This window comes from Hippichthys cyanospilos, chromosome 22 (assembly GCF_059441005.1).
Source record: "Hippichthys cyanospilos isolate Australia breed blue-spotted pipefish chromosome 22, RoL_Hcya_1.0, whole genome shotgun sequence".
Classification (NCBI taxonomy): domain Eukaryota; kingdom Metazoa; phylum Chordata; class Actinopteri; order Syngnathiformes; family Syngnathidae; genus Hippichthys; species Hippichthys cyanospilos.
In genome coordinates, this window is record NC_142390.1 from 261,148 (window position 1) to 281,812 (window position 20,665).

The window sequence follows — 20,665 nt, forward strand, 5'->3', positions numbered from 1 at the left end:
AATCCGTCTTTGCTCTATCGGAGGCAAAACGCTCCCCGTGCGAGTCGCCGCGCTTTGCGGGCGATTCGCCCCGTAATCTACATGCCTCGCTCACCGGCCGGCCCCGGCTAGATTGCATTTTCTATACAAAAGGCGCCCCCTTTCCCCGCAAGGCCCGTTTCACCGCCGCGTCCGCAACCGCGTCAACAAAGGCGACTCAAAGCGTCCGTCGCATTTTAAGACGTGCAATCCGACATTTTTTGGGCGCGAGGACCGGCAAGGTCATTTGAACATCGCGGGTCAAACGGACCCGTTTGAAAGCCAAAGTAAATGAATACCTCACTTTCAGTACCTCTGCTTGGACATATCAGTCAACAATTGCATTTGGATTAGAATGCCTTTCAACATGTTTCCTCGGTTAGCAGATTACACGCCAAAAAGTTTTTTCGCTAATTACGAATGACCCCGGGTCAAATTGACCCAGGATGTCATTACTAATACAGCCAAACAAACGGAACGGCGGGGTAAAAATGAAGCGCCGTCTGTTTCCGCACCTGTTTACGGCTTAAAAGTAAACTTAGAACATTCAGATCGGTATTGTACTGTCTCAAAATTCAATGTTTTTTTTTCCAGTTTGTTTTCCCACGCACAGAAAACTTTTTCATCCGTCACAGAGAGATTTAGCGCCCGGCTCCAGCTTCATTTGAATGGATCACTTATTAGCGTGAGCAATTACACCGCGGGCCACGTTTTCCCATGCAACATTAATAGATGCTAACTTTTTTTTTTTTTTTTCCCTTGAAGGCGGCAGGTAAGAAATCCGATATGCCGGGCGCGGCCGTACGTCAATATGCCCCCGACGGTTCGAAATCACTTTCACCCGCCGCACGCTACATTAAACATATACAATAAATGTCCCGGCGATGCGGCCTTCACGCCTCATTTGTTTTCGCGGGATGGCCGCGGGGATGAGCGCGACCTGCGCCCTCCGCCGCCCGTTTACATCGCGCGCAATTTGCCCAGGACGGATCGGGCCAAAGGGAGCGAAAGTAAAAAGCCAAATCCCGCCGCCTCGGACCTCGCCCGCCGGCCACTCGTTGCGGTCCGTCTCAATTCGAACGAGTCGGGAGGATCGCGAGCAAGATCCGATTAAGATCCCGCCAGTTGTTTGGGAAGCGGGCCAAGGAGCCAAGTCGCTTCCGGACGGATAAACGCGGGCAGGTGGACACTAGGGGAGCACCGAGAGGAACGCGGCACGAGAACCCCGCCGAAAAACGAGCGACCCCCCCCCCCGCGACGTGATAAGATTTGGACGGGGAACTATTTGCCGGCGGGTTAGGAGATACTCGGCGGGAGTGGCTCGCGGCGGCGGGCAAACTTCCCTCGCCCTCGCGCCCGCACATATTGGCCCGCCTTAGTTCCTCTTCTTTTATATTGAAATATTTAACTTGGAGCCGTCAATTACAGAGTGAGAGGGCAACTAAGAGAAAAGGAGACGGCGAGAGGCGCGCGACTAATTAGGCAACTGTGTAATTTTAATTAGCTGTTTTGATAATTAAACTAATTAGTTCCCCTGTGTTTCGGCAACGTGCAGCCGACTGCAGATTTTTTGGATTTATTTATTTATATGAAGGCTTCAGAGGCTCCGCTCTGTTGGTTAATTAGTCGCTTTTGCATCAGAAAGCTTTATTGATAGCCTTAATTTGCAGTCGGAATGAGAAATCTGCTGTCAATAATTCGGATAATTGCCCGCCGTTTGATTGCCGGGAACAAAAGTAAAGCGGCCCCCGGCCGGAGGCGCCCCCGGGGGGGGGGGGGGGGGGGGGGGCGTTTCCCGGGACGGGCTCGGGCTCGCTCCTCCGCCTCGACCTCGCCGACGCCGGGAGAACCCGCTGAAATACGGCCGGGATCCACCCTCCCGACGACGGGCCGGCGCCCCCTTCGAGCGTCCCGCCCGACCGTCGGAAACCGAGGAACGGCTGGGGGGGGGGGCGAGTTGCCGCTCGCTTTGTAGCTAATTAGTGTCCTCGGAATGAAAGGAGCGGCCGCCTGCGCACCTCCAGCTCCTCGTGTTTGTGGATTGAATAATTGATTCTCCTCCACTAATCAGAGAGCAACATAATGAGCCAGTTTAATTAAATGGGGATCTAACCTGGCCAACGCTGGGAAAATATTTGCTCGTTTACGCTCAATCAGGAAGAACACGGCGTTTGGGAGAGGCTGGGGGAACGTCGCTTTGTGCGCGGGGGAGGAAAAGCGGCGACGCCCGGCGCCTTCCAAACCCTAACCCGGGCGGATGCGACCCGAGCCGAGCCGAGGGGACGGGGACCCCCGGGCGGATTTGATGAGCGCGTGGGGATACGTTAGCGCAAAGGTGCCAGGTCCTTCTTTGCTTCCCGCAACTTTGCAATCGTCGGATATTTGCTTTTTGGCTTTTCTCTCAGTGCAATGGGACAAACTACACGTCTAGCGGTACCTGATTTATTTAGCGGCCGCGGAAGCCAGATGGCGTGACGCGGTCCGTTTTGTCCGGCCAGCCTGAACGGCACGCGCGGCAATTGATCTGCTCAGGTTTCGACAGAGATATGTAGCGTTTGGTTGCTACGAATGAGCCGCGGGTGCGAGTCCTCGTCGCGTGCCGGATTCCATTTCCATTCGCGCAGCACATCTTTACGAAACGGGCCGGAATGATCTTTACCGCCATAGGTGACTTTTTCCCCCCCGGCTTGTGCCGCGCCCTCGCTCGATCCATTCATCCATCCATCCGTCCGCCTATCTCACAAGGGGATTTTTCCCTGGAATTCCCGGCTGTGCGGCACGCCGTGTTTTCTTAAGATGAGACAAAGGCCACCCTTGTGCCACTTCCGCAAAAGTTTTTATGTTCATCCCCATCGGCAAACGGGCAGCAGAATCTTTTGGGGGGCTTACACGCAATCTTGGAAAAGAAAAAAAAAAAAAAAAAAACATCCTTTACCGGTGAGGAGAGAAAACAAAGGCGGAGCATTGAAATTCTGCACCAGAGGAACGACGTAGAAAGCTTTGAAGCAGTTACCTGTCAGTCTTTTTTTTTCTTTTCCTGCGTGAGAGATGAGGGCTTCCTCCGTCTTGTCTTTCCCCCGAGTCTGGCAAACTCCACGCGTGTTTGGGGAAAGTTTGCGTCTCTCCACTTTGAAAGGGGCTAGAGAGGAAAGGCTTGCACAACAGCTCCATGCTGGAAATGGAAGGGAGATTTTCAGTCCCGACAGGGGGAAAATGCAGCAAAGCAAACAACCTACAGTATGACATTCTTCCCACGGTTGGTATCTTTGTACATCAGCTCATGGGCCTTTTTTTATCACGCAGTACCGGTCTAAAGTTTCAACTTCATTACTACTTGAAGTCATTATGGGGAGAAATGATTTGGTCATGGAAAAAATGCGCTCAAAACAGAATATTTGATTGTATCGATTCTTCAAATCAGACACATTGTGTCCAGACAACAGCTTGGCAACTCCGTTTGCAGCCGAACCCGAAGGTGCCTTTCGTTCAAGCGACCATAGATGGCGGCGGGCAGCCGGATGCAGTAAGACTTCAAACGGATTGGCGGAACTCGCCACCGCCTTCGTTCACGCTCCGACCAATTTGCTCTTGATTTCAAAAGGGAAGCGCTCCGTTCCCGTTACGGCATTGAAAAGGATGCGGTTGAAATGGCGCAAACCAGTCGCCCCCCTTTTACGTTTGCGCCGTTTCAACTTGTTTGCCTGCCCGCCGCGCGCTTGGAATCCAGGACCTCGGCAAAGGGCGAATCCGGGACCTCGGCGAATGGGTTCCGGCTTCACCAAACTACTTATGGCTTTTGAAGGGCGGATAAGGCCCCCTCGGGCCCGACGGTCCCGCTCCGGCATCGCTCTCGCCCCGGTCGCCCCGCTTCCCGTTTTCCGCCCAGCTGCCCGAGCGGCACACTGGCCGGGACTGAATTTTTAGGGCCCTGACGAGCCGGCCTTATTGTCGCGGGCGCCGAGCGGCGGCCCCGACTCCCTCCCTCCGTTTGTCTCCGAACGCCGAAACGCACGCGGGGGCCCGGTCTGATTGCGGACGAGCGAGCCAGGGAGGGAGAAAGCGGAGGCGCCAGAATAACAGGCAACGGCACATAACCGGCCTCATCCGCCGCCTTCATTAGAGAGGAGGAGTCCCTAACCCCGAGGGGAGAGGGGCTATTCCCGCCGCGCCCGTTGCACTTTTTAACAAGCCCCCGCTCCAGACGCCGCAGCACCCGATTGAGCCTCCCGGCGCGCCGGAGTTTCAAGGAGAACCCGCCCTAGGTTCCGGCGGCCCGGCGGGAGCCTCCTCCGACGCCGCCCACTCCCGTTTGCAAACGAGGCATCGGGAGCCGAAGGGCGCGAGCCGCCCGGGGTCGGGAGCTCCTTTCATCCGCGGCCCATGTCCGAGGTCCGCGCTTTTCAGACTCGACGCGCCTCCGCGCGCTTGGCGAGGACGCACTTCGAGAAACCCGACGGGTCTTTTCAACGTTTCAAATCCAGCGTCTTCGTCCGACTCCCTTGACTGATAGTCAACGCGTACGTTTCATCGGATGCGCTGTATCGAATTTACTTTGGATAGTTTTAATACAGTATTTCCAAAGCTCCCTTTTTCATTGACTTCTTTTCGATTCTATTTCCTAATTCTTCCGCAAATTGATACGTTTGCTCCATCGGCGGATCGTCTCGGTGGCGACCGACAAAGAAAAAAACCCCGGCGCGGCTTATATATAATTTATGATATATTATAAGCCGCGCCGGTCCAGAAGCCGCGGGGCTGAAACCGCCGGGAAAAAGGCGCGCCTTGCAGTCGGAGGAATACGGTCATCCCAGGCGGCGCGACAAATGATACGGATAACAAATGCGGCGCCTTAGCGGATGGCTTCATCAGACGCCCATTAATGCCACTTTATTTGTTTGATCCCGGCACGCGCGCGCCGAGCGAAACGTCGTCGTCATCGCGATCAATCCATTTAGCGGAGGGCCGCGCGTAATAGCTCTGCGGGTACGTTCGTATTCACAAGGAGCCCGGCGGAAGGAGGAGCCGCGCGCGGTAATCGCCGCGTTTTCGCGGGGAAAACGGCGGTATTACTGAAACTCGGGCCCGGAAAGGAGAGGGTAATTCCGTCCAGCTTTTTAGCATTCGCCCGCCGCCTCTCCTTTGAGGAGCAGCCATTACTAATGGCTAAGAAATGTCCTCCCTTTCCTACCTGCGGGGCCTGTCAGGTCATAAATGAGAAGGAATTAAGTAGAAATCCATACGTTTGCCAGACTGCGCCCCCCCCCCCCCCGTCCCCCGCGCCGTCTATCATTAGAGGAGCAAATTAAACATTAGCGCTCGGGCTGCCGCTAGTTTGGGCTAATTGCTAATCAGCAGTAAAAGTTGCCTGGCACGGAATATCGCTAACCATAAGCCAAAGGTAATTTGCTTCTCGGGGAGAGCTCGGCCCGCTCGGCCGTTGTCGTCCGGGGCCCGCGCCCGATCGCCGCCGGGGGGTGATGACGCTCGCGCCATGATGAATGCGCCGGCATCCGCTCCGAGCGCTTCCGTGCGCCTTTCTTTCGTTCCTATTTGTTTTTTGGGGGTTTTTTGCCTGGCGCAAAATGGTTTTTATGTATTGCGTAACGCTCCGGTTTGTCATTCCAAACACATATGAAACTAACGAGCATCTTTAGCTGCGGCGACATCAACGACGCGGGTTTGTCACCACACTGTAGTTAGTCGAGCCAAAAGCTTTATTCTTACCCGCTTTGACTCTATTTCTCTTAGAACTTCCCTTGGCACGATGACACACATCAGGTTTAGCTGTTCAAATGGGCGCAAAAGAGTTTGCACTTTTACCGTACCGAGCGGCTTTTCTGCAAGCGGAAAAATTGCTCTGCCGGCAATTCGGGCCTCAATTAGAAGGTTTGTCGGCGTAATCTGCCGGGTTACGGGGCATTTAGCTAAAGGAGCGATTTCCACGTTTGGCTGCGGGCGCAAAGGACAATCTCTTAGCGCCACGCGGGCAAATACCCGACGGCAAAGCCTAGCGGGAACTCAATGACGGAATCGGTTACGCTGGAAATTTCCAGCAAATCCGGACGCCGTTCCGCCCGCGATCTTCCCGACGCGCGCCCGGGAATACCGACTCCGAGTTACCCGAGTCCGAGTTATGATGGATCGGGCCATTAAACCGGGAGCGTTCGCGGGGAAGACAAGGAGCGTCGGCAGATGAAGAACAAGTGACGAGGAGAAAGGGGGGAAAAATACGCCTGGGCTAGCTTATGAATCGCGGGAGAGAACGCGGCAGACTCGAGGAAGGGTCGGCGTCGGCCGTGAGGATGATAAAAAAGAAGGAAGGGAAAGGGCCGGCGCCGGGTCGGCACCCTCGTTCGGCCCCGACCGTGAAGCGCGGTGGTCGGGCACCGGACGGCCGGGGAGGAAAGGATTCGCGTCGGCGCCGTGAAAGGCGGTCTGCTTAGATAGCGCCAGCCTCCAATCAATACACGGTTATAGATCATAATCGTGCGAAGGCTCTAATCGCCTAAAACCTATCAATTATAGAGGCGGAGATAGCCAGGGCCTCCAAATCCTGGCCCGCAGCCCTCTTCCTCCTTGGATTAGGATCTGAGATTGGGTCGGGATCATAGGGGCTGCGCCCGGGCTGACCAGATAGCGGATTAATGACCACTCCAGGGGCACGCATCTCAGCCGGTCGTTAGTGGGAGCAGCCAGTAACTGAAAAATAAATAATACATCATTTGGTCCGGGAGCTGACATAATTACCGCCGGCGAGTGCTGTGGCGCAATATCTTGGACGGAATGATGTCGGTCTGTTTGGACGGCGCTGGGCGGGGGCGGGGGCGGGGGCGGGGGGGGGGGGGCGAGCGCTCTTTGCATGTTGCAAGCGCACAACTGGCACAAAGGCCGACGGACTTTTGACCGGGAGCCAGAATCGAAATGACTGCCGGAGAAGAAATTCTAAACCGGCATAAGGACAAAGGGCGGATGAATGAATATCGCCTATCGCGGGGTCGCGCCCGTTCCGCCCGTCCGATCGGCCGGCCTAGCAAACCACCAAATAGTCCGCTCAAAGCAACCAATCAGGTAAGGCCCGACGGATCGACCGGCCGATCCGGCGGACTCCCGCCAACCGAAGCGAGCGACCGCGTACGGCGGTTCCAACGGGCGAGTCGATGGCCGAGCGAGCGAGCGACCGCTCCAGCTTTTGCTCCCGTTTAAACGAAAAACAAAAATGTTTGCGCCGGCGGCCTGGTGTTTTGCACCGTGCCATCTTTGGAACGATGACCCCGCCCCGCCCGCCCGCCCGCTCAATCTCCCGTCCGCAAGCCGGGCCGCAGCGCGCCAGCGATCATAGAGATTGCGCGTTTTGGCTGAGCCGCCGGCGTCCCCCTGCTCAAACGCCTTGTTGCCAACAGCAAGGCAATTAAAGTCACAGGAAGTCATTTGGCATGCGTGCGTCTGCAGCCCAAATCTCCAATCAGGAAGCTGCCTGCGAGGTGAGGCTCTCTTTGCTTCCTTCCAGCTCCCCCCCGCCTCTCCTTCCCTCCACCCTTTGCTTTCGCCCAAAAAAAAAAAAGCCAGCCAGCCTGACGGTTGTGAAAAATCCGACTACAAAAACAAATATGTATATTTTCAATTTATCTCACCTCCCATACCTGCGCGTTCCCCACGAGGTTGGGCATCTCTCCCGGCTGCCCCTTCAACTCGCTATTTAAATTCGGAATTCCTAAGCCGATTTCCTCAATTTAGCTATACTTTTAATCTTTGGCGAAATGACTGATGACTTCTTTCAATAAAAAAAAAAGAGGAGAGGAAAAAAACCCGACAGGCTTACAGCGCGCACCGGCGGATTAGTTTCCCGCCGAGATGAGGTTTTCCTTTGTGCTGCCGTGTGTCTGTTTGATGGGGTTTAACAAGAAGCGTTGCTGCCGAAATTGGATGCGGCGGGGACGCTTGCTAGATGGCCCGGCTTCGATACCGGCCCCCCGCGCCGCGCCGCGCCTCTGCCCGCGCCTTTTTCCCCCTTCCCCTCGGGTCTCGGGACCGAGCCTTTAAAATGACGGGGGCCGGACAAACGCAAATAGCGCAAAAACGGCCTCTTGCCAAAAGCCCGCATTCAATCCCACCCGCTGCGACGGCCACCGCGCCGCTTTGCGCAATTTCTTAGGCGGGAGTTCGTTTACGGAACAACTAGGAAACCTGAAAAGGTGTGAATCCATGGCTTTGGAAAATAGGAAAAAGGACACCGGACAAAAGTTTGATACATAGAAGGACGTCGGAACCGACAGCATTGGGCCTAATTCATACCTGCGTCCGAGGGCAAATCGGAACGCGCGCGTTCTCGCCCAGGACTTTTGAAGCCCGCCGGTCAAACGCATTTCCGCCGGCGAGCGGAACGCCGAGAACCGATGGAACTTTTTGCCGATTATTTGACGGTGGCGCGGCGCTTCTACATTAGCGACACCCGTGCCGCGCGGCCCGACCTCGGCGAATGCGGTTTTTCCCCCGCCTGTTCCAAAGGCGCTTTTGCCGCCCCCTCCCATCGCGCTCCGGACGCCCGGAACGCCGACCGCACTTAAAGCGGCGATAAGCAAGCCGCGCGCCGCCGAAAGGTCAGCGCGGTGACAGATGGGCCCAGCTTGACTGGGCTCAGACGGTCTTAGGCACGCGGCGGCCAAAAGCGCCCGCCGGCGCTCAAAGACCGGGTATCTATAGCCCGCCGTTATTCCCTAGAACTCCTTAATCCAGTATAGCGGACTTAAGCTTCTTTGTTTGCTCATTTGACTGCGCGGGTGCCGTATCCCAAAGCCGGCCGTAGGATTAGTCAGCCATTGTGTCGGTGGCTCCCGATGATGCTGGGGAGTTTGGGGGGGTCGCTTGATTAAAAAAACAAACAAACAAAATTTGCGGAGGCCATGCAACGAGGCAGAAGGCCCCCACGGGGACGCGGAAGCTTTTGCAATACGTGGGACACTTTGCCCCAAATAATCCGTCGACGCGACCGCGCTGGCCGGCCGGGAGCATTTGAAAGAAGCCGCTCTCCTCATTTCCTTCCTTACGTCGAAAAACGCCGGGGCCGAGAAGCGGAACAAATCACCGGATGGACTTTTCCTGCACGCGGCTTTTTTTCGGGATGGACGGCGGGTTTTTTAGCAAAGCTCCATACCTTTACGGAATCGTGACAACGTTGACTCCATCCTACGGCTTTTGTAATATTCCGGTCGTCGTCGTAACCGAAGCCCCGGCGCGGCTCGTCGGCGTAATGCGGGACGGCCCCCTCGCAACGGAATCTTCGGGCGACCCTGGAAAACAAGCTCTCGTGCGGCGATTCTGCTCCGCTCAATTTGCATATTTCTCTTTTTTTAGGACGAAAGCCCATCAAAGACATGTCACGTCAAGACACCTGGAAACTTTTGGGGGAATATCAGAGAGCCAAAAAAATCAGGTGTCTCTTTGAATTGAAGTGGAGCAGGTGAGACAGGGTCCAGCAAGAAATAGAACAGCGAGGCGGATTATTACAGGCAATTAGCGACTCTGGTTTCCCGAGTCTACCTGACATCAGAGAGAATAATTCAGGTCCCCGCTTTTATATTCTTGATTTGATTATTATTACCATTCCGGCCTCTTCAGAGTTCCAGCCGTAATGCCTTTCAGCAATTAGCCTTCTTATGTCAAGCCTCCTCACAAGCCACTCCCAATTATCTTCTGGATGCTTAGCTACAGTCCGTACGCACGCGCGCGCGCGTGTATGGATGCATCTAAAGACGGACATCAATGTATACAGATTGGGATAAATGACACATCCGGTACACATATCGAGAAAGCAACGCGAGTATCAAAGCCCTGAAAGAAATACCGTGTCCGTAGACAGGAATCCCTGGTAGACTTCCAAATTCGGCGGCCGGGCCGGCGGGTGCGGCCTTCACTCCAACCAAATTGCGCATTCGGGCTGTTTGACGGCTTCGGACTCCGCCTTGGCAGACCCGCGCGCGTATATACAGTACGTATAGGCGGACAATACGGAGGCGGCCGGCGACAAGGGCGGCGCTGACGCGGGGCTAACGAAGCGCCTCCTTTCCGGCCCCCGTTTCCTTTCCGGCCCCCGTTTCCCGCGGGCTCTCTCCCGGCCGTTTGCTATTCCGAGCAACTATTAGTGTTTTAACGCCACGGGAAAGCGGCTTCATTGAAATGCGATGAAAAGTGCGGCGAGAAGGCAAAGTTAACTAATGGGCTGAAATTTTCAAACGAACGCAAGATTAAAGTCAATTGAATCTCCCATCGGGTTTTGACTGAAAGCCTTTGAAAAGAAGCCCCACAGTGGCTTTCACAAATGAAAAATAGGGCTTCCTCTCAAATATTAATAACATTTTATACCCTCATTATAGCTAGCGATAACATTTGTTCAGAAACTTGCTTACGTCTTTACCTTGAGGTGCCCCTTTTTTTTTGGCGGGGGTGGGACGCGACGGCAAATGTATTCCTATTCGATCGGGGGGCCGGGAAACGGAGCCGCCTCCTGCGACGCTTATTTCATTGCGAGCGTTTTTGGGGAGCCGCGTTCCGGCTCCTCGGCTGCCGAGCCAAAGGAGAAAAAGCGGCGTGTCGGGGAGCGCCGGCGGAGAATAACCGATGGAGGGAAGGGGGTCGAGGCCGGAAAGAGGGAGAGGGAGGCGTCGTCTGACGAAGGGCGTTTCCCCCCCCGCTTTTATTTAAGCGGGGCGCTGCGTCGACGGCCTACTTTTTCAACTTGGAATACCATGAATTAAACAGACCGTACAACGCCGGCATAAACGGAGGCGGCGCGCGAAGAACGCGGGAGACGTCGGGGGAGACGTCGGGGGGGCGTCGGGGGGGACGTCGGGGGACACGTCGGGGGACACGTCGGGGGACACGTCGGGGGGCACGTCGGGGGACACGTCGGGGGACACGTCGGGGGGCACGTCGGGGGGCACGTCGGGGGGCCCGCCCCGCTTCCCCTTCTTCGCCTCGGCCTCTTACCTGGCTTGGGAGGCTTTGGGAACGCGTGCGAAATGGCAAAGAGGAGCGGCGGGATCCCCCAAGTCTGCCTTCGCACGTAACGGGCCGCAAGTCATTAAAAAGATGACTGGCGGCCTAATTAAGACGGGACATCTGGTCTCGCCTCGCAGGATGGATGGCGGCGGAGTACAAATACGTCCTCCGTGACAACTTGAGAGGTGTCATACATCTCGCCCGTCGTCAATCGACGGGGGACTTGTGGAAGCGCTCGGCGTTAATGAGCGAGCGCTTTGTTTTTCCCCGCGTTCGGCCCCCCCGAAAAAAAATAGATACATATTCATATATTGGTAAATATATATATATATTGCTCCCGGCGTTCCAAAATGAGCTGGAGCCGTCTTTGGAGATGACGCTGTTAGCTCAGTCAATGCGGGGAAAAGCGCAAGTTTTTACTCAAGAAAGAGGGAAATAATCACTGATTTCTCTTTTATCTTTGTGCTTCTAATGGTCACCGCTATACAATGTCGATTGGTATTGGTCTTCAAAAAGCTATTTTGGAATGAATGTTAATATTTCGAATCAGCTGAAAGATAAGCAAACTCAAACCGTGATAAAAAAAGAAAGAGAAAGGAAAGAAAATTCCAAAATCTGTCCCTTTCCATACGGATCTCCGTTGCGGGTCCATGTGCTATGTTTTGCACAAACAGGGTTGATGCAAAAACGCTTTGTTTTTTTTTAAACCGTAGACGCCGAAGGAGCCAATGCATGAAAATAATTGGAGCCCAAGGGGTAATATTTGTTCTCCTGAAATAATAATTATTCCTATGGTCTTTGCGCGCCAACGCCGCGCCACAGAGGGAGAGCAAAATCCACCATTATGTTTTCATCAATAAGCATTTGAGGACGTCTGCGGAGGCGGCCGTAGTTCACGCGCGTCAACAGTGCGGCTGTTTACTTTGTGACTTGCCGACGGACTTCAATACGACGCTCAATACTGCCTTCTTTTTTCCACCGCCGGAGGGATGGTTCCCGAGCTCCGGCTAGGTTTGAAAGCCGCTCCCAATAGCGTTCCTCGGAACAAAAGAGCTCCGAGCTACGGAGGCCGAAACGCCGTTTGAAGCTCACGGGACAAACGGGGGCCGCGGTTCGACGGCGGCTTTGGCCGCCGCGCGTTATTGGACAGCGGCGCCGTAATTTGCGCAGTCCCGGGATCGGGATCCATCCCGCCCCGCTTTCCCATAAGGCCGAGAAGGCCGCGAGGGCGGCGCAAACGCTTTCCGATCGATGGCGCATCCTTCGGCCGAGCCTTCCGGTACTTGGGAGAAGTCGGCGGCGGCTCCAAAAGAAGGCAATTTCTATGTAAACGGATAATAAAGCAGAACTGTAAGCGAGGCGTACACTTGCCCATTATTGACACGCGATAGCGGGAAATGCTTTAGTCGTCTTATCTTGGCGAGGATTGGCTTATCCCCCCTTCTAAGAAATGTTTCCGGCAATATGAAGCCATCCTCTCAGGAGGTGAATATCCGCCGGATTATTTAGCCAGGTGGGCTCATTTGGCCATAGGCCAGGCAGAGATATTAACTGCGAGCAAAACGTCCATTTGAAATCGAGCTTAGGATGCATTATTGATCGACCCGCGATATTGTTCCCCCGAGAGCGAGCGCCAACGGGTCGTTGTTGAATATGAACGATGACGCCCGCGCGGAAATGAGGTCCCGCGGAACCGGCTCCGATTGCCTCGATCCGTACGGCCGGGCCGCGCTCAGCGAGAAGAACATTTGCAAAATTGGAGTCTGCCCTTCCTTTTGACTCGGGTTGTCTTTTTTGGGGCGTTTTCGTGACCTACCGATTACCCGCGACCAAATTACAACGGCGATGGTACTTCTTGACTAGTCCCGAAGCTAGCTTGACACGGGCCGGCGCCGGTCGGCCGCTCCCCATTTATTCGACCTCCCCGCCTAGTATTACAAAAAGCGAGCGACAGCTCCAACAAATTGGAATAGTTTTGCAAAAAAATCCATCCGGACAGAAGGAGGCGGCAGCCCTCGCCAGGATTTGCGCAGCACATAAACTTGTGCGATCGGGGCCGTTTGGTTTGGATCCAGTTGTCTGTCACCGGCGCTGGCTGCTGATAAGTACATCCAGTTGTAGGGCATTGATTAATTCATGGCGTCGCCTTTAAATATGCACAATGCGGTAATCCGCCGAGACGAGCGGCCGTCTCCGGAGGGATAGGCGGGGCGACGCGCTGCCAAAGGAAACGGACCTAGAGTGCTTAATTATTCAATAAGTCGAAAAATAATCGGCGGCGTGCGGATGCGCCCCGATTGTGACTTGGATGAGCGCGGAGGAGATTTTCCTGGAATGATGGACGTGCCGTAGCAGTGACCGTGTCAACGCCGTTTGGGCCATCGCTCTCAGAACATTTCCGGCCGATTGTTGAACGACGCGCATATCCGCGCCCCAAACGGAGACGGCGGCCGGCCGAGTTCCCCGGCAGCGGGGGGAAAACGTCCCCGGGGTCCCATAGTTCAAAGGTTCCGGTTCGGCCTACCTCGGGCGGGGTCATTTTTAGAAGGTGACCCGAGGAGAGCGCCGGACGGCGTATTCCTCGTCGGGGCGCGCGCGCTCCAATTTAGGCTACGGCCTAGCAGCCGGGGCGCCTATTTCCACGAGGCCTCATTCCAAGCGACGCCCGCACGTAAGGACGCTAAATAGCGCCTTTTCCTTTTTGGACTATTTGGGATTCGCCAACCTTGGCGGATTTCCGTCGCTCATCCTCCCCCGCCGCCGATCAGAAGAAGGAATTTGAAAAGGGCCCTCAGCCGAGCTTAAAGGGGTCTAAGTCGAGAGGGAGGCCAAGGGGATGGGGGCGGGATCTCAAAACGGCTCCGGAAGATGACAGGCCCGACGCGCCGCCGCGCCCGGATCTCCGCGCTTGATCCGCGCTTTTTTTTTTTTTTCTTTTCCCCGGGAGCGAATCAATCCCTCGGATGGATAAGAGTGAGACGGCGCTTCCCGTCTCCATTAGCTCCCCGGCGGATCCGAATGACGCGAAGCCACGCCGGCTCTAATCTCTCGCCGAGTTTGCGTGCGGTACAAGTTGGCGCGCTTGAACTCAACTTCCCGCGCTCTTTTGCCAGGCGCTCTCCTTTCATAAGTTCCTTCCGGGGCCCGCCAACCACTTTCGCCAACGGTCGGAGAACAAAATAAATGAGGGCCGGGGTCTCCCGCGCATCACATTGGAGGGCGGGGGGACGAGAAAAAGCGGCAATTTTGCGCCCCGTCGCGCATAAAGTCCACTCGGAACGTATTTCTCATAACAAGCGAAATAAGTCCACTTGACACGGAGAGCGGCGTCCAATGGCCGTGGCGCTCCATTCTCACTCGATGACAAGCTTCCCGGCCGGCCGCGTATTCCGAGGGGCCATTTTTTCACTCCTTCTGTCAGAAGTCCGGGTAAATCTGAGGTTTGGGGTTGAAAAAGTTCTCTTTTTTCCTACAGCAAAAAAAATAACAAAAGTATTTTCCGCCGAGCGAGCGTGACAATTGCGGGTTTGTCGTCGTCCCTAGCGATAAGAAGCGCCTTTTCCTTTGGGGATGATTTGAGCGATCCCAAACTTGGGGCGCTTGCGCAAAGAAGAGCCAAAGCAAGCGATTAGCCATCTTAATTAGCTGTCGGCCAAAGCCGCGGCCTTCTCTGCATGATGGAAAGTTGCGCTTGGAGGATCAATATGGAGTAAAACAACAGGCGCCCACAAGGCTCCTCTTAATCAAGAAAATCCTAGACGGGGGGGGCGGGGGGGCTCCATTGACATCCCATACACTTTACGCCGACGTGATTGAGACCATCCATTTTTTGACAGTAAATCCCCGCTTTGTCTAATAAAATGATGATTTTTTGATTTTTTATATTTTAACTGCCAATTGATTGGTGCCGGGGATCCATAGCGGCCGTTCTTCGCAGAGGGTAAATAACATTTGCCTGCGTGTTGTTATATGATCCGCATGCCAGAAGACTGCAAATCTGCCGGTTTTCCTTTTCGGGGGCCGAAAAATAATCAAATCACCGCCACGCAAACTCTCCGATTCATACCTCCGCACTTCGGTTCCGAATGTATTTTTGAGCATTGAAATTTTCATAACATCCCGTTTGAAATTTCGGCGTACTTTCTTCCATTTCCGATCGGCTCGAAGTAAAGCGCGCCGATTGTCGAGTTGCCTTTAGCGCAGCTCCATCTAGCGGCTGCGTATCGCAAGCCCGGCCGCTGCTGCGGCTTCTATTTCACGCGCTGCGCCTTTTTCAAACGGGCCATTCGTTGCGGTGCGCCTTTCGGAGCGGTGGTGGCCAGTGCGGCTAAGCGGTTTGCATGCATTTCACAATAAGAGCGTCTTTTTGACGCATGCGCTTTGTTCCCATAGCCAGAACCGGCCCGCCCTTGAGTTTGCTTTCTTTGCTTACAGCCAATAAAAAGTCTATTTTTTTCTTCTTCAATTGTAGGTCGCAGGCGATCATGTCAAATTTTACGGCAGCCCCTATCAACAGCGCATGAATCTGCATTCGCGCTCAATTTTGCTCAGTAAAAACACCACATTGTCTACGTTGGATTTTTTTTTTAACCTCCGACGGCCGTAAACGACGTCCCGTCGGATTCTGGAAACGAGACGTCCCCCGAATGAATTTTTACCGCCGCCTCAATCGTCAGCGTTTTATTTGCTGTCCCGAGTCAAAGGGGGAGGGAGAGGGCGGGCGCCCGCCGATCTTCTCTTCTCCCGTTTGATATTCCGGCTAAAGGAACGGACCTTTGAATGAAGTAATCTCGGGTGACTCTCTGAGGAGTAATAAGAAGGGTCAGTGGTCTTTGGCCCGCCCCTCTTTGGATTTGCGCAGTTCCCTCCTGACCTATTACTGAAGGAAGGTGATTCCGGGGACGTTTTTGCGCGCCTAGAGATGCCTCCGCCCGGCGCCAAAATTGGCCGGCCGGCCGGCCGGGCGGCGCGGAAATGGTCATTAAAATTACCGATCCCTTGACCCCCGCTCCAAGGTCGAAGCAATTATTTAGCGCGTCTTTAAGGGGAGCCTTGGCCGGTCGTTAGCGGGAGGCCGTCCCCCGGGTTATCTCTCCGGGGACTTCAAAAGTCTTGAACTTTACCGCTTAATCGACTTCCATAAATGCGATATCGTCCAAATAGTGTGTTTTGATTGGTGGGGCTCCTTTGAACATGTTATTGCGAAGATGGTTTTTTGTTCCAATATCGTGCAGCATTGTGAGCATTTGGGGGTCGTTTTCTTGCACGGTATTTTCGCCAAAGAATTTTGGCATTTCTGCTAGCTAAGTGGTCTTGCCATGTTGAAATTTGACAGGTTGCGGGGTGCAATTTCAGCTCCCTGGTGGACAAAATACCGCACAAAAAGATGGATGGATGGATGGCTAGGTAGGCAGGTGATATTTTTTTGTGGGGCCACATAAGTTGTCATTTTTCCCTCCAAAACGTCATCGCACTAAATCCCTGGGATGGAAGGCGCCCTGTTTTTTGTTTTTTTTTTCCAAAGTGCAAACGCGTGACACTAGCATCCCCCTTGTGATTTGTTTTTATTTTAGCGCAGAACCTAATTAGATGGGCGATACGAAGGGCTGCGATTGGCATTACAGAAAAGCCGCACGATCACTCTGTTTGGTTTTTTTTTTTTTTACTCTTCGGCGCGACACCTCGCTCCCCCTCTCAAAGTCGCCATCAGAGGAATTATTTAAGATAAAAGACATTACGGAAGTCTCCCTGGACAGATATGATCACGACAACGCTTGGGGAATTTTCGGGGGGGGACTTCCTGTGTCACTCACATCGACTCCCAACGGGCAGGGAGAAACGGCGTCGGTCTGGCTCCGCACTACAAAAGGTTAGCACACGTGAGCGTCAGCGGTAAGGTCTCGCGGGCGGGCGGGGGGGCGCGAGGCGGGGAGGGGGCCGCGCTCGGAGAGAAAGAGATACTTTGATATTTGGGAACGCGAGGAGGGCCGACGCGGAGAAGTGGAGGTTGGGGATCTAATTACCGGGCCATAATTGGGGGCTGGGGAATAGGCTTGCCGTCCTCTCAACTCGCTGCAGATCAATTATGTTAAGAGAACATCTGTAAGTAGAGCTTAATGAGGTCCATTAGAGCAACACGCGCCGCCTTCCCTAACGCCGCTTGTCAGCTTCTCGGATGAGCCCGAGCGCGCTGCTGACTGGGGACCCGGCGGAGGGGCTTAAATAGGGGCGCGCCGGCCGGCCGCCTCGGCTTCTGAGTCGAGAGGCGAGGAGAGGCGGGGAGAGCCGAGGAGAGGCGAGGAGAGGAGAGCCGCGCTCCCGGGACCCGCGGCGGAGAGGACTTGGTGCGGTGGCGAAGTTGCGCGCTTGGATTTCGGACGCCGCCGTCTCGGTTCAAGGTACGCTCGCTCGCCGAAACTCTGCGAGCGTTTCCCCTCTAAAACGCCTCGCCCGTCCTCCCGTCGCAAAGCGCGGGGGCGCCGGGGTGGGCGGGGGTCGGGGGGCTCGGCGCGCGGCGGCAAATTGCACGATCGCCAAGATAGGCCGCCTTGAAATAATTCAATCCGTGACAAAAGCTAATTACGGCCAGGTAATACCCCTGTCAGCTTTAATGCATCTCATCACTCATAATGGCGCGCGGCGCCAGAGCGTTTTATGACCCATCTCATTATCGCCGCCTTTTCAGCCTCAAATCCTTCACCGGCGCAGTCCTGTCTCCGCGCACGCCGGATCTTTGCGAGACAAAGACGGGAAAAACGCGTGAAAGGGAATTTGACGCCAACCGGGAAGGCGGAAAATCCACAAGTTGCCAGGATGCCTCATCGTGCACGAGGCAAAAAAAAAAAAAAAAAAAAAGAATCCAAAATGTGACAGGACGCTTAATCGAATGTCGAGCCGTGGCAAAATTGCGTTGACTTTGTCCCAAGTTTGAAAGCAAAAGAGCGCGGGCGAGCGAGCACCTGTAGCCACTGAACTTTTTTTTTTTTTTTTTTTTTTTTTTTTGCCAAAGGCAAGCGAGCGTCTCGTGGCTCGTTGCGCACCACGCAGGATTAGTGGCTGCTTGCCGCGGAGGAGACGCATCTCTTTGTGGCGCTGTCACTCGCCCCCCCCCCCCCCCCCCCCCCTCTCTCGCTCTCTCTCTCTCTCTCCTCCCTCTCTCCGTCTTCCACGCACACTCGCAGCTCCGCACTCCCGTGGCAAAAACCTGCGCGCGAACACTCCGCTCGACGACCTTCGCGCCGATCCCGCCCGCGGTCGGCCGATCGGAGCCTTTTTCTTTTTGTGCTTTTTTTTTGGGGTCCGTTCTCATCGGCTGGATTTGGCCTCGTTTGCGCGCGCGCGTGCGTCTAAAACAAAGCCAGCTGCTCGACCGGACCGGGTCGCATGCTGCTGAAGCGGCTCAACAAATGCAGAAAAGGGAGAAAAGTTTCGGTAAGGAGCCAATTTTTTGTGTGCGGCTTTGTTGTCCGATTGGTCCGCGAGGCGTTCGCGCGATCCGGGATTCGTTCTCGCCGCGCCGCCATGGCAACGGTAATGAAAGCGATCGGGTGAAATGTCAGCAAATAGCGGGGGGTTTCGGGGGGCTTCTCCGACGTCCTCCAGCCTCCGATGACGCGTACGCGCATCCCCGCGACGGGCAAGGTGGGATTCGGCTGCGGTAGACGGCAAAGCGACGCTTTTGTTCAGGCGCCCCCCCCCCCCCTCCCGATCGGCCGAATTCCTGCCGTGCTTCTCCCGAATTGTCTATCGGCGGCGGGGGGAGCCCAGCCGCCCCCCCCCCCCCCCCCCCCCGTTCCTCCTTCTGCCGCCGCGTGCGGGACGGCCGAGGGGAACCGGCCGAGGGGAGCCGGCCGATTAACAGACCGACGGCCGCAAGTGGCCGCAACAAACGGGCCGAGCTCACCGAAGTTGACGCGCGGCTCCAGCAGAAAGCGAAGCCGGCCGCGAGTTTGGGCGTGATGGAAAGCGACCGCGATCTTCGCAGTGCTTCAAACAAAGTGGAGACGGGAGCTAATCGCAACCTTCCTTCCAACGGAAAAGCAAGTAGAAATAGGTAGCGTCCATGGATTGAAATATTTGTTTCCCCAACGCCTCTAACCACCAATCTTCGATTTAAAACAAAAGGATTTAAGGCAAAAAAACCGAGCCATTCACGTCTAATTCATGCAAATTTGGAAGCGCGCTGTGGGTTGTCGGGTGTCAAACGTGCCGCCCGCGGGCCGTTTCTGGCCCACAAAATGGTGTCATCCGGCCCGTGAGACATATCCTAACGTATAGAAACAAACGGTATTTTACATGAAAAACTTGAAATGTATCATGATGAATAATCATGTGCATTTTTTATGATTGATAGCGATGATGTGCTTGTAATACGTTGGGCGGTATTAAAAAGGAATACTTTTGAAGTTGTTGTTTTAAAGTTAAACAAATATGTTATTGGTCCGGCCCGGTCGGGAATAGCAGCAGAAAAAAATTCACGTATGAACTGAACATGCTCTTAGTAGAGCATGGACAGATGTTTGGAAAGAACTTCTGTTAGGGACTTTTGTCGGGGGTCAAATATTTCCTCAATGCGAAAAAGGAATGCGTTCAACAAAGTGTAACGTGCACAGAAAAATGAATGGGCCTTTTCCTACTTCTGTTTCTGCCCCACCTCATATCATAGAGCCGGGGCAAAAGGAGCCCATTGAAAATTGCGTGCTGCGAGGGGGATTACAAACGCTCAGGTTTGAATAGGATTACATCGGAGTGGCCTGGGCATATTCCAGAAACACCTTCCCTCCCGCAAAAATGCGTGGCTTCGAGTCGAACCACGCGCTGACCTCTTCAGTTCAGACTAAAGACCCTTTGGGCGCATGCTAGGACGGCCGCCCCGTTCGGTCCGGATTTCCAGCCGCAAAATTCAACTTTTTTTAACTTGCGACAGACGTGTGCTATTTGTATTTCATTATCTCCGGGAGGATTCAAGTTTCGGCTCATTTTGACGACCGAGACGCTTCGTTTTGGTTTTTTCGATTCCGCCTTCGCGACGTTGGTCGTCTCTTTCCGTTTCTTCGGGCTTGATTGATTGTTGCGGAGGCGGGACGCGAAACTCGAGTCCGTCTAGCGGCAAAGCGGTTCGAGGGGAAAAAAAGTATCCCGTTCGGAATCCAAATGGCTTGGGAAATATGGCAGAATTGTAAATACGTTGACGTTCCTTTCTGTTGGGAGAGGAGAATTTCCACCATTTCAAACTCGACCGGGGACAAGCGCGTGCGCCGAATGTTGGACAAAGGGGCACGGGGGGGTACGCCTCTCTTGGGGGGATAGCGGGAGAATACTAATTCCGGGCCGGCGCCCCCGCCCGCCCGTCCCGTCCCCCGGCGGAGCGACAAAGGCTCTCCCTCCCCAGTCGGCTCAGGCCAAACAATGCGGATGGGCTTCAAAGCTCGGCCGCGCCCCTTCCAATACGGAGGAGGTCAGCGCATTTAAAAACACTAGAAAAAAAGTGGCCAAAAGTGCGTCTTTGTGCCTGTGTGGGCTGTTTATGCCCATTCCATGAATTCAACTTCACCAAGAAGTCCAAGTCAAATGTTAGGCGCCGTCGTATTAAACCAGTAAAAAGTTGGGCCGAAATCGCTCTATTCCGCCACGCCGTCCTTTTCATTACGCC

General features: G+C 54.6%; 2 protein-coding genes across 15 annotated transcripts in view; one reads left to right on the forward strand and one right to left on the reverse strand.

Moving 5' to 3' along the window:
• Positions 1 to 20,665, reverse strand: part of arhgef39 (Rho guanine nucleotide exchange factor 39) — an 85,742-nt gene that overhangs the window by 33,877 nt on the left and 31,200 nt on the right. For all 13 annotated transcript variants that reach the window (XR_015864163.1, XR_015864166.1, XR_015864162.1 and 10 more), the window contains exons 3-4: positions 9,170 to 9,305; positions 3,032 to 3,190 (exon numbers count right to left, since the gene is read on the reverse strand). Coding sequence is in view for 9 of the 13 variants with exons in the window: in XM_088406211.1 (XP_088262337.1) it covers positions 3,032 to 3,189 (158 nt within the window). In the remaining 4 variants the exon portion in view is untranslated. The remainder of the gene's footprint in view (positions 1 to 3,031; positions 3,191 to 9,169; positions 9,306 to 20,665) is intronic.
• The window catches only part of lmo3 (LIM domain only 3), a 29,381-nt gene continuing 25,729 nt past the window's right edge, over positions 17,014 to 20,665 (forward strand). Inside the window, exon 1 of one of the 2 annotated variants that reach the window (XM_088406202.1) lies at positions 17,014 to 17,411. Coding sequence is in view for 1 of the 2 variants with exons in the window: in XM_088406201.1 (XP_088262327.1) it covers positions 18,420 to 18,444 (25 nt within the window). In the remaining variant the exon portion in view is untranslated. Of the gene's footprint in view, positions 17,412 to 18,275; positions 18,445 to 20,665 lie in introns of those variants that run through there. The other variant, XM_088406201.1, reaches the window with a different exon arrangement.